This window comes from Hypanus sabinus, chromosome 13 (genome assembly GCF_030144855.1).
Source record: "Hypanus sabinus isolate sHypSab1 chromosome 13, sHypSab1.hap1, whole genome shotgun sequence".
NCBI classification, from domain to species: domain Eukaryota; kingdom Metazoa; phylum Chordata; class Chondrichthyes; order Myliobatiformes; family Dasyatidae; genus Hypanus; species Hypanus sabinus.
The window spans coordinates 32,626,719-32,640,917 of NC_082718.1; the positions used below are offsets into that span (position 1 = coordinate 32,626,719).

The 14,199-nt window shown below is 37.6% G+C and overlaps 1 protein-coding gene across 7 annotated transcripts in view; it reads right to left on the bottom strand.

Annotated features, from left to right (window-relative positions):
- Positions 1-407: 407 nt before the first annotated feature.
- The window catches only part of trabd (TraB domain containing), a 56,644-nt gene continuing 42,852 nt past the window's right edge, over positions 408-14,199 (bottom strand). For all 7 annotated transcript variants that reach the window (XM_059987444.1, XM_059987445.1, XM_059987443.1 and 4 more), the window contains exons 9-11: positions 10,878-11,050; positions 9,290-9,401; positions 408-4,352 (exon numbers count right to left, since the gene is read on the bottom strand). In XM_059987444.1, coding sequence (XP_059843427.1) covers positions 4,181-4,352; positions 9,290-9,401; positions 10,878-11,050 — 457 coding nt within the window. In that variant the 3' untranslated portion in view covers positions 408-4,180. The remainder of the gene's footprint in view (positions 4,353-9,289; positions 9,402-10,877; positions 11,051-14,199) is intronic.

Below are 14,199 nucleotides of genomic sequence, written 5' to 3' on the forward strand. Positions count from 1 at the left end.
TACAGTGATTTGGAATTTTATAACAAAAACTCACTAAGATGCAGGAAAATTCAATGGAAAATTCATCATTATGACATGGGCGGAATTGACATGGTCATTCTGGGCAAATTTTTCTACAGAGGTGGCTTGCTATTACTTGCTTCTGGACAGTATCTTTACAAGATGGGTGACCCCAGCCATTATCAATACTCTTCAGAGATTGTCTGCCTGGTATCAATGATCACATAACCAGGACTTGTGATATGCACCAGCTGCTCCCATGGCTTCATGTGACCCTGATCAGGGGGCTAAGCAGATGCTACACCTTGCCCAAGGGTGACCTGCAGGCTAGCGGAGGAAAAGAATGCCTTTGGTAGAGACATATCTCCACCCTGCTATCCCAAAAAGTAACTGAAACACAAGTAAAATCTCTGCAAAATTTTATTTTTACAAGAACATTACCATTAATGATCTGTAATACCTCAGAATGCTCAGCAGTTAAAAGGCACAATCCTACAGAAATTGAATATATATATTTTAAGTACATATTACAATGGTACAAAAACCACATAACCCATATCAGAATGACCAGAAACCCTGACTCTGTACAACTCAAGTGTCCCAAGTGATTCCATTTAAACAAAAGTCCAGTACCTGAGAGCAGAAATGAAGCCCAGCAAGGCAGCATCACACAATAGATAACCAAATAAAAATCAAGGCTTGTTATAACATTAGAAGTAACACTTTTCAGGGAATGTTATCTTAAATTAAGTGTTTCTGCAAAACAATCCCAGGAATGAGAATGACAAGCTGGAATTTAAATTTTACTGCATCTCACATTTCCCATGATTTACAGGTAGCATTAAATACTTATGATTTGAAAAAGCACAGACCGAAAGACTGCTAAATCCACTGGCCAGATCAACTCTATTACCTACTATCTTTGGTTCTCATTGTCCCTCGATACATGTTGAATTTAATTAACTCAAATATACAAATCAAACCACTCTTTTCATTGATTCTTGTCAGTCGAGACTAACAGGCCCACTTTACCCTTGAGAATTGTATGACAACAAAATGCATATTTACTTCTAATGGAGACTATTTTGACATTAACAGATGCACTTTTGAAGTCTTACATTTTGCTTACAATGTGAGCTGTGTGTAAAGAAAAAGAATGTTCAGTATCAGTTTTATTTAATAAAGCAGAGTTATTAAAGTTTTCAGAAATTAATTCAAATTGCTGCACATCACAATATTCAGCAAGGGTAACAGCAAGTTTCAAAATAACAGGAGTTACCAAATTAGAAATAAAGATTCTTTATAGTTACACACAAAGCAGACAGATGTGATTATGCATAGGCACAGCTGAACGCTTAATTTCAGTTTAAATGAATTCAGTTTTGAAATAATTTAATGAATCACAAAAAGACCAGTGTTGGCTGTGGGGGAAAATACTGACTGAAAAATCACAACTTGTGCATATCCAGTTATTTTGAGTATTTAGTCTGGGAAAACTAGAATTAAAACTGTGAGCATGAACAGGTGTTGTTACATGTTTTTCATGTTTAATTCTACTTTCCTCAAAATTAAATAGTACCGTATAACATGCAACATTTCATTTTCTGAAGTTTATTAAAGCTTAGTGGAAATGTTATTCATTCCATCAGAATGAAACATTTCCCAAAAGATATTTAAACATACAGAGCCTTGAATAGCATCTCAAATGTTTTTGTGATCCATATGATTTTATAAGTTAGACCTGCTGATACATTCTGCTTTAAATCTAACAAAACTGTTTACTAATTTGGTTAAAATTACAGCTTATCCAAATCAAGATATATATGGCACAATTATTATTAACCTAAGAGACAACACTTGCAATGCATTCAGATTCCTGATGCAGGCATGTATTTCCATGACGTTATTTTCACTTTACCATTTCCCTGACAATTTTAGTCAAAATAAAATTGTTAAACTAGTTGTACCAGAAATAAGATGGGTGTGATTTGTATGACAAACCAATGTACCTATCTCCCCAAAAGGCATCAAGGTGCACTTTACATTTCTGCAAACATTCAAAAGGCTAAATAAAAATGAATTGAGCCCTTTACTCGTCAAGAAAACTGCATGGTTATATGTATCACACACACAAAATGCCAGAGGAACTCAGTAATCTACGGAGAGTCAATGTTTTGGGTCAAGATCCTATATTCCCCTCCATAGATACTGCCTGACTTTGAGTTCCTCCAGCATTTTGTGTGCTGCAGAGTCTCGTTTTTAATGTTATACCCATGTATTTACCCACACACAATTCATTGTTTAGATGAAAAAGTGTAATCTTGATAATTAAATTATAAATTATTACATTTTATTCATTTTTCCCTACACAACTTGCATTAGACAGAATACAGAATTTCACAGAGCAACGTTTTGGTATTGAAGGTGATACTAGACCAACAGCTCCCAACATGGGTTCCATAAGACCCCTTGGATTAATGGCAAGGCTCCATGGCATTAACCAGGTTGGGAACCCCTGTACGAGACCTACAAATATGAAGCAGTCTAGCAGTCAGCAAGATATGCAGATTCACAGTAAGTGAACATGATCACTACTGCTTAAGGAAGTCGTACTAGATTCCTCGAATGATTTGAAAACATATAACGGAAATACAAATTCAGAATAGTGTAATCAACGAGAGCAAACCTTGCAAACTAAAACACTGGCAAACTGTGTTTTTAATTATCAACCATCCATAAATAAAAACGAGCGTAGCACAATACAATTCATAAAACACTCAAGAATTTATTATATTCCCAACTCTGATAGAGGAAGTAGCTTTCAAATAGATTACTGCCTGGCCAGATTTGGCATTTAATGGGCTATTAGGAATGCTAAAATCATTTGACTCAGGCAGGGGTTCCTGACCTTGTTTATGCTACTCACCAATACTATTATTAAGCAAGGGGTTGGTGGATCCCAGGCTGGGAACCCCTGGACTAAGACAAGAAGGGTGGAGTATTAAAAGCAGATTGTTATTTTATGGCATTAAGTGTTGTTCATACTTTTTAAACAACGCAGAAAATTGATGAAGTGCTTGCTGGATAGAAACAGGTGATGAATCTACTATACAACTGGATACCTGTGTATGGAACTGAAAAAAAAAGCATTAAACTTGACAGTGAAGATCCTCATTGGAACATAGCCTGCTCGTACTTAAATCAATACTAATTATTGTAATGTAAAATAACCAAAATAAGGGAAGGGGCCCTAGCAATTATACAGCAACTCCTCATTATTTCCAGAAATGGAGATTTTCACTCCCAGCTAGTATGGCCTATCAATGAGAATTCACCCATGTTCTGAATCTCATCTATTACTGAATTCCGGGTGTAAACTGAACACCGGAAAAATGCACATCTTCCTTCAGCACTCCTACAAGTAAAAGGTCTTCCAAATATTTTACTCTGGAAAGAGGGAGGCAGGGGTGGGTGGAAAGTGGGGAGGAGATCTGTCCATCAGATTTGAAACACGCTGTAAAATGGCAAACTTCAGGAGGGGAGGCAAAAACCTGGAAATGCATGTAGCTTGTGAAAGAGTGAATCATAAATAATTGTAAATACTTATTTTATTAGAATCCATTAGCCTTCAAAGTAAGAGTTAATAAATGTAACTAAAAGCTACCGGTTGTATCTTAAAATTGTAAACAGTTGCTACCTTTTGGATAATACATCAAAATCTTAAAGTTACCAGGACAGTTCTGTGTAGTTTCAGTTGTTAATGAGCAGATGAGATAATCCCAAGATTGCCCCAGTGGCATTTGAACATGATTCTAAAGCAACCATAGGCTTCTTGATGTGCATTCAATGGAAATAATGCTACTACAATATTTCAAAATATGACTTTGTGAATTTAAGTTCTGCCACACCTACTCTCAAACTGACAGGCTTAAAATACAGTAACTTGTGAATTAAGTTCATAGAGCCCATTTCTTGCGAGTTACAACTCATGCTTTTTTGCATAACATGGAATCAGTTTAATTTCTGGTAATTATTTCTTGTCATTCCCAGCAGGCATGGCCTGTCAAACTGAAGACATCCATGTTCTGAATCACATCTGTTACTGAATTCAAAATGTAAATCAAACACTGGAAAATCCAAATCTTCCTTCAGCATTTCTCAAACAATGTCTTCCTTTCAGTTAGAAGAGTTGATTTGAATATTTATGGAGGTAACTCTGTACAAATGGTCTTGACAGTATCAACTGAATGGTCCCTTTTCCCAAACGGTAGCAGCCATAACCCACGAGTCCAAAAACTGTTGTTTTAAGAGAAAACTTCAATACTTTCAAAGCTAACGAAGGTGGAGGAACACTGCCAAGAAAAAAGGTAATCCATTGGTTATTGAAGGAAGAGGAAAGAAACAATGTACTAAGCATATCAACATGAATAGGTTGGCAAAGGTTAGCTAGTTAGGCAGCAGTGGTACAAAGAGTCAACCTTTCAGACCAACGTTTGTCAGGGAGTGGGTGGGGAAGAGAATAAAACAAGTTCTTGGGAGGGATCAGAATCTATCACAGGCATATGTTGTGAAATTTGCTGTTATGCAACAGCAGTACATAATAAAAACTGGAAATTACTACAAGTATATATAAAAACTGGAAATTAAGATATATTAAAAATTTTATAAAATAGATAATCTCTGATGGGGAGGGGTCAGGATTAACCGAATGCACCTATTTCCTGGAATGACTCAGAAATCCCTGTTGCTTGGTATTTTAATTCTCCATCCACCTCCTATAATACTTTCGACTTGTGCCTACAACTTCCTGAATTGGTATAATACACTTCATCTTCCATTAGGCATACTGCAGGCTTCTGAACTCAGTACAATTCCTACAAATTCAGATTAACACACTTTCCCGGTCTGTATCGTAACTCACAAATCCTGCTGCAAAAGTCATTGGTTTGTGATATGCTTGTTTCTCTCTTCACTGGCGCCACCTGTCCTGCTGAGAGTGTTCCACAAGGCTTAAAGTTCCCCACTTTGAGTTTAATTTATTTATTTTTTGTGGTGTAATATATATTTGATGTAAAAAGTTATATTGTACTAATCTTAGTCAAATATTTATTGTATTTGTCATACTGTCAAGACATAATCTTGACCCACTTGTTTTAATATTCAAATCAGTTTCCCATTTTTGTCTTGACTTATGAATTCCTTGTTTAATTGCCTGTTTTTGAATCAAATTATACATACCAGAAATAATTTTTAAAATTTTTCCTTTATGAATTAAAAGTTTCTATTTCACTAGGTTTCGGCAATAACATTGTTTGACCCAGTTTATCTCTTAAATAAGCCTTTAATTGGAAATAACAGAAAAGAGTGTTATTTGATATTTTATATTTATTCTTTAATTGGTCAAATGACATTAATATACCTCCTTCAAAACAGACCCCTACATATCTAATCCCTTTGTGAAACCAGTTATATAAAAGTTGATTATCCACTGTAAAAGTGCTGTTTATTTTGAATTAAAGGTCTCTTTGCTAATAAAGATTTCTTTATCTCATCGTCAACATTTATCTTATTCCATAAATCAATCAAATGTTTTAGTATAGGAGATTCTTTCTTTTCCCGTATCCATTTAGATTCCCATTTATATATAAAATCTTCTGGTATATTTTCTCCTATTTTATCTAATTCTATTCTAATCCATGCTGGTTTATCTTCATCAAAAAAAGATGCAATAAATCTAAGTTGATTTGCTTTGTAATAATTCTTAAAATTTGGTAAATGTAACCCTCCTAGGTCAAATTTCCATGTCAATTTTTCCAACGATATTCTTGACCTCTTACCTTTCCAAAGGAATTTCCTCACACATTTATTTATCTGATCAATGTTTTTGATGTAATCAAGAAATTGGTACTTTTTTTTAAAACACACTCTACTTGGTCTTGTTTTAAAATTCAACCTTTTTGGAGAAATTTAAGAGTTTTACTGGAACAAATTATTGGAATACAACTTCCACATAATCCAACATTATTTTTACTAGGCAATATTGAAGGGATAAAATTGAAATCCAAATTGAATAAATATCAGAAAGAATTCATAAAAATTGCATTGGCAGTAGCCAAAAAAGCTGTTGCAGTTACTTGGAAATCGGATTCATACTTAAGTATAGATCGTTGGAAGAATGAAATTTTTAGCTGCATTCCACTTGAAAAAATTACTTATAATTTAGGAGATAAATATGAAATATTTCTGAAAATTTGGCGCCCTTATTTACAAAAAATAGGATTAAATATATAGGTGCTCCGAAGATAAAATTATTGGTTATCTGGGGAGATAAATAAATATACATATTAAAGCTATAGTGAACTCCGTGGAGCATGTGGGGATCTTCCGATATCCAGGCACTCTTTCTTTCTTTTTCTTTTCTATAGGGATATGTTGGGGGGAGGGGTTAAGGGGAGGGGGGAAGGGTCGATAATCTTTTTTCTTTCTGTAACCTATTTGAAAATTCAAAAAAAAAGAAAGTTCCCAACTTTTATGCTCCAGTGCTTGTGTTGTCTTCAACCGACCCCACTCACGGTCAACTGGTCAACGATTGCAACTGCCCCCATTCACTCATCAACCACTACAACTGCCCCCATTAACCCGTCAACTGGACGATCACTACAGCTGCCCCATTCACCCATCAACTGGATGACCACAACTGCCCTAGTCACCTGCTAACTGGATGACCACGACAACATTCACTCTCAGAGATATTCCATTTGCCCATCCATCTCTCCCCCCTCTTCACTCTATTGCTTCAAACTAACTTCTTTTCTTCAGTTTTGATATTTCAGACAAACTCACTTTCTCTGAAGATGATGCCTAATCTCAAATTTTTCCAGCTTTTTCAGTTTTAGTTCAGGTTTACTGCATCTACAGCTTACTATTTTCATCAAGAATGCAATCACATTAAAATGTTTATTAAGCTGCTTTTCTGTAAACCCTTGGCAGACATAAAACTGGTTAGGCATTTATCCCCATACTGTTCCTGAACCATGCCAACGCTGGCATACCTCAAATCAACTCTTGAACTACAGTGCAGCAGACACATTGGTGAAATCAGACTAGCAGAAAATCTGATCTGATGATCTCTGCCAGGCAAGGAAACCTTTCCCGAATGTGTGCCTCCAGACCCAATGTTGTTCATTTTTAGATGCCCCCTGAAATGGTTTCCAGCAATTCACTCAAGGCAATTCAAGGGCAATGACGATTGCTGGCCTTTATATTGATGACCAGATGCTGAGAAGTGAGCAAATTTTTAAAAATATATTAAAAATTATTGTCTCTCAGAACATTAATGGAATTCCTGAGTTGATTTTTTTTCCAATTTTGGTGAAATCCAGAATTCTGAATTTCATAACTATCTCCAACTAAAAACACTGAAATGGAAATACTTCCTGCTGGAGGACACTAACTCGCTTCATTTCAGATGATTTTCAGAATTTCACTTCCAAGATCATCAAGTATGCTTTAATGAAACACAGAGCTCATATTTTTAAAATCAGGAATCAATGCAATAAAATCAAAAATTAAAGAATTTTTTTCTGAAAATTAGGACGGGACACCTCCAATACCAGCTATGATAAAACCACACACTGCTATTGATAAAGACCAGGACATCATTACAACACAGAACATGCCTAGTTAGTGATTTAAACCAATTTGGAAACACCAGTGACCATGAATCAAAAGTAGTGGATATAGCCCAGTCCATCACGGTAAAGCCATCTCTACCACTGAGCACATCTACACAAAGTGCTTTTGCAGGAAAGCAGCATCCATCATCAGGAACCCCCACCACTCAGGTCATGCTCTCTTCTCGCTGCTGCCATCAGGGAGGTACAGGAGCCTCAGGACCCACACTTCCAGGTTCAGGGACAGTTACTACCCCTCAACCATCAGGCTCCCGAACCAGAGATCATCACTTCACTTGCCCCATCATTGCAATGTTCCCAAAACCTTTGGACTCACTTTCAAGGACTCATCATTTGTATTTGATATTTATTGCTTACTTATTTATTTTTATGTATTTGTACAGTGTGTTGTCTTCTGCACATGGGTTGAACACACAAGCTGGTGTGGTCTTTCACTGATTCCATTATGGTTATTATTCTGTTATGGATTTATTTGGTGTTCGCAAGCAAGTGAACTTCAGGGTTGTATATGGTGACATACATGTACTTTGATTGTAAATTTACTTTGAACTTTGAAAACCATGCAGTTTTGGTTACGCGATTCCTGTTGACGAACACTGTTCAGAAGTTCCACTTTTGACCTTTTATGTCCTCCTGAAGTACATTAATAATGTTACTCATTCCACACTGCTGCTTCTGCAGAGCCCCCTCAAACAAAGTACTTGGGCATCATTCCTCTGCCTGCTGGACACCCAATATCAATGACTGCTAAATCGCCTTCCACCCTGCTAGAAATACTGAGTGTCAAGCTGATAATGCTTCTAGTCCAGGGGTTCCAATATCATTAAGCAAGGGACCTGTGGACCATTGGTTGGGAACCCCTGACTTCTTCCTGCTGAGTAAAATGGCACTCCCACATTCCACCCCACGTGGCAGCTACTCAGTAACATTTCAAGACCCAATCTATTTTCTAGACTGCACACACTTTTTTGGATCTCACTCACTTCAAGGCAGTTCCTGAACTTCATGGAGACTATTCTCTAGCCATTTATTTATTTAGATCAGGGGTTCACATACCCTTTGTAGGGGCCCATAGCATAAAAAAAGGTTTGGAACCCCTGATTTACAACACAGAACAAGTTCTTCTGGCCCAATGAGCTGCATGGCCCAGCAACCCGCCTATTTAACCCCAGCCCAATCACAGGATGATTTATAATACCTAATTAATCTGGCAGCCACTATGTCTTTGGACTATGGGAAGAAGCCAGAGCACAGGGAGGAAACCCAAGCGGTCATGGGGAGAATGTACAAGTTCTTTACATTTGTCAGTGCAACTGAACTCCAAGACCAAGCTGTTTTAGTGTCACAGTAGCTGCTACTCTACTGTGGCGTCCAAATTTCAAGAGAAGATAATTAGCCAAATCAAGCATTTTAAAACATATGGCGGCCATCCCAAGTTTTCATGTAACCATTCCACCCACCCTACCCATGTTAGCAAGTCATTATAAACAGGATACACTAATTAACTCCTGCAAACCAACTTTATGTTCTTGACATAAATAATCAACATACATTAACCCAAAGCAGTTTCACCTGAAAGGGAGAGCAAACTTTACCTTATTATTTCTTGAATATTTAATAGATTATTCCAGTTCTTCTCAATTCCTGGCACATGACCCATTCCAACGACTCCTACCACAACGGATGGCATTCGCTGGCTGGGCTCAGCTTTAGAACAAGCAGAAACATTACTGACTGAGCCTCAAATAGTAATTGTGGTGTACAATCATTGAACTTTTAAATATTCTGGTGTACAGGAAATGACATTAAACAATCTTGAAAATGCAAAACTTTCAATCATTTTGCTTCCAAGAGTTATTTACCTCATGTTTTTTTATATTTATTTATTACTACTATTTCTTTATTTTTATATTTGCAGCTTGTTGTCCATTGCACACTGATTGAACACCCAAGTTCCTGTGGTCTTTTACTGATTCTATGATGGTTATTATTCTATTATGGAATTATTAACTATGCTTGGAAGAAATTGAGTTGTATATAGTGACTTGCATGTAATTTGATAATAAATTTACTTTGAACTTGGTATATTTTATGATGACATTGTTTCTGTTTGCTGAATGGTCCCCTATATTTGCCCACAGAACAACTGCCAGCACTCCCATACCCCATAACACAGGGTTTTCCAATCTTTTTTATGCCAAGGGCCAATACCATTAAGCAAGGGGTCCACAGACCTCAGGTTAGGAACACCTACCATAACCTCTTCTCCTGCATATCATCAAACTCATTTTTTATGCTCCTTCCACCCATCTACACTTTAGGTCATTTATATAACCTATTAACCACATCCTTGGAATGTGGAAGAAATGCTGAGCACTGGCAAAACCAATACAGGAGCAAATCGAACTCAGTGGAGCCGAGTCACCTGTTCTACCTACTACCTAAATCATTATATTTATTTATTTAATTAATATACTTTAGAGCAGGGATTCCCAACCTCTTTTATGCCATGGACCTCGACCATTAACCAAGGGGTCCAAGGAGCCTAGGTTGAGAACCCCTGATTTAGAGGTACAGTGCGAAATACACCCTTCTGGCACTTACAGACCAGTGACTTGAATTTGTTCCTGCTCTCTTCTGTTAATGGTACAACCCCCGATTTAATCCCAACCTAATCAAGGGGCAATTTACAATGACCAGTTAACTTATCCAGAACGTCTCTGGACTTTGGGAGGAAACCGGAGCCCCTGGTGGAGAACATAACAAACTCCTCACAGGCAGCGGCAGGAAATGAACTTGTGTTGCTCGTCCAGTAAAGTGTTGTGCTAACCACTACACTACCATGCCGCCCTATCTGAGAACAATTTCTGGAATTGCACAGCATGACAAGGTGACTCTTCTTCATATACAATTTAATTCTCAGTACATTGAGCAATGTGCAGAAATCCCTGTCCTTCCATTTATTGCCTTGCAGAAATCAGTGAAGAGAACCGAGAATGCAAACTGTAGCTCTTCAGAATTGTCTTGGCTAAAATTACCTAACTCAACAGGGGTTAGAGATCAAGGCATGAAGCAGTTTGGTACACATCAGCGAGCAGCACAATTATAATGCAGAGTTGGCTCACAGAAGGTGCGCATGCATATGAGTACCATACAAAATTCCAATCCCTGGGTTAGACTTACGTCCCAAAGCCAGAGGTAGTTCTAACGGCTTTGCGGCTTGCTTTAACATATAGGCTAGGTAAACATCACGTTCGGCAACAATGGTGCGGTGAAGATCAGGAAACTCTCCAATCATTTCAGACATCATCTGCTCCAGAAGATCTTTTTGTTTGCACTTTTCTACGTCATCTTTACTGAAACAGATCAACCAATTAAAAGTTTATGATAAAATACACCATGACTATAATTTTACACTTGCTTCTTTGAGCAAATTACTACGCTGAGAAAAATTGAACAATTTCAGTATGAAATAGGTGATGCAGAATACACATTAAACCTGCAATTTATTTATTGAGATAGAGTGTGGAATAAGCACTTCTGGCCCTTTAAGCCACAATGCTCAGCAATCTCCTGATTTAATGCTAGCCTGATCATGGGACACTTTACAATGACCAATTAACCTATGAACTGGTAGGTCTTTGGACTGTGGGAGAAAACTGAAGCACCTGGAGGAAACTCACACAATCATGGGGAGAACATATAAACTCCTGACATGCAGTGGTGGGAATTGAACCTGGGTCGCTGATACTGTAAAGTGTTGTGCTAACTGCTGCGCTACCATGCCGCTTTTAATTTATTCTTTTATTATAGCTATAAAAGAACCAGAATCAGGTTTAATATCACTGGCCTAGGTTGTGAAATTTATTGTTTTGCAGAAGAAGTACAGTTGTAGGAAAAAAAATGTGAACCCTTTGCAAATACCTGGTTTTCTACATTTATCTTCATCTGAGTTACAATAATAGACAAACACAATCTGCCCAAACTAATAACACACAAACAATTGTACTTCTTCTTGTCAATACTGAATACCCCATTTAAACAGTCACAGTCCAGGTTCAAAAAAAGTACTTAAACATTTGTGGTACTGTCTTCTACAAAAGCTATTTGGAGTTCTAGCCAATGAGGTGAGATTAGAGGTGTGGGTTGTACAGGTGCCCTGCCCTGTCAAAGAGACACAAAAAGGTCAGGGCAATGACAGAGTCTGCTCTTCTCAAGAAAGATGTTTATGTGCACCACACCTCGATCAAAACAACTTTGTACAGATGCATGAAGCTTGAAAAAGTCACAAAAGCATTTCTAAAGACCTAAGTGTTCATTAGTCCACAGAAGGAGAAATTGTCCACAAGTGGAGAAGCTCAGTACTGTTGCTACTCTCCCTACTCTCCTGCAAAGATCACACCAAGAGCACAATATGCAATGCTGAAAGAGGTGAAAAAAAGAATCCAAGGATAACAGCAAAAGACCTGCAGAAATCCCTAATATTCGTTAGCTGCTGTTCTTGTGTCTGCTATAAGAAAAACACCAAACAAGAATGGTTTTCATGGAATGACACCATGGAGGAAACCACTGTTCTCCAAATAAATTGCTGCACGTCTCAAGTTTGCGAAAGACCACTTGGAGGTTCCACAACATTGCTGGAACAATGTTTTGTGGACAGATGAGACAGACGTTGAACTGTTTGGCAGAAATGCACACCCCTATGTTTGGAGGAAAAGGGGGCACCTCATCCCAACAGTAAAGCATGGTGGCAGGAGCATCATGGTTTGAGGCTGCTTTTCTGCCTCAGGGCCTGGACAGCCTGCAACCGTTGAGGGAACATTGAATTGAAAATTGTATCAAGACATTTTACAGGAAAATGTAAGGGGTAGCAGTCTGTCACCTGAAGCTTAACAGAAGTTGGATGATGCAACCAGACAATGATACAAAAGTAAATCAATAACAGAATGGTTTAAAAAGAAGAAAATTTGAGTTTTGGAATGTCCAAGTCAGAGTACAGACCTTAACCCAATTGGCATGACCTGAAGAGGGCTGTTCACGCAAGGTATCCCAAAAATATTAATGAACTGGAACAGTTTTGTAAGGAGGATTGGTCTAAAATTCCTCTCTGCTGTTGTGTAAGCCTGAACAACGTTTGGTGGAGGTTACTGCTGCTAAAGCCGGTTCCACCAGTTATTAAATACAAGGGTCATATACCTTTTCCAGCCTGGATTGTGAATGATTAAACAATGTGTTCAATAAAGACATGTACAATTGTTTGTACGTCAGATTGCATTTCTCTGTTATTGTGACTTAGATGAAGATCCAACTACATTTTATGAGTAATTAATGCAGAAAACCAAGTAACTGCAAAGGGTTCACAAACTTTTACTTGCAACTGTACATCACAAAATATAGTAATAGCTATAAATTATAATAAATAAAATATTAATATTAAATATCATGAAAAAAGGGCAAAACCGAGTCTAGTCCCGACGAAGGGTCTTGGCCCGAAACGTCGACAGTGCTTCTCCCTATAGATGCTGCCTGGCCTGCTGTGTTCCACCAGCATTTTGTGTGTGTTGTTCGAATTTCCAGCATCTGCATATTCCCTCGTGTTTGCTCTTAAAAAATACTATGGTAGTGTGATGGGCTCATTGGCAGAGTGGTAGAAGCTGTTCCTGAAACACTGAGGCTCTTCCGGCTCTTGTACCGCCTCCCTGTTGGTTGCAATGAGAAGAGGGCGTGTCCTAAGTGATTGGGGGTCCTTAATGATGGATGCTGCCTTTTTGAGGCATTGCCAGAAAAAGCTTAAGTCAAGGGTGTTAAGTAGAAGTAAATCTCTGGTGTTGCACTGGATGCAGCAAATTAAATGTGGGGGGGGGGGGGTGGGTGAGGTGTGTGATCTGCATTTTTTTGAGATGTGACAGGAGATATTACCTGGTCGGGGTGGTGAACCTATGGTACATGCAAAAATTATGTTGACATGTGACACTGAACAGATTTTCTTAAAATACTTCATTTATTTCAATGTCTCTATTATGAATATGCATAAATAAACAATTGAACTCATCCTTTTTCCAAAAAAAAGTCTTATAGTCTTATTTAGTGATAATTATTTTTATCAACTGCAGGGTGCTGGTTCAGTATCATTTTTGTTTGCAGAGTCAGAATGATTCTACTACAGGATATATACTTTTTGCTGCTGTATTTGAATAAACCGATTAGTCATAAAATATTTTCTTAGCTAATCAACCAATTATAATTTTAAAAAGAGTCATTAATATTTTTATGGAAAAAAAGTACTTAGTCGTTCATATCCATGGATGTCTTGGGGAAGGTAATGCACTTCATGGGAGAACTCTGGATTTCGATATATGACATACAATACTTAATGTCAGGACATACAGCACAAATGGGTACTGACTACCAAAGGTACTGTAGGTTTTACTGAAAAGGCCAGCCAGTTTTTACTGAATGTTCTCATCAAGGTCATGAACTTCCCCGACAGCCCAGTGCATCCATT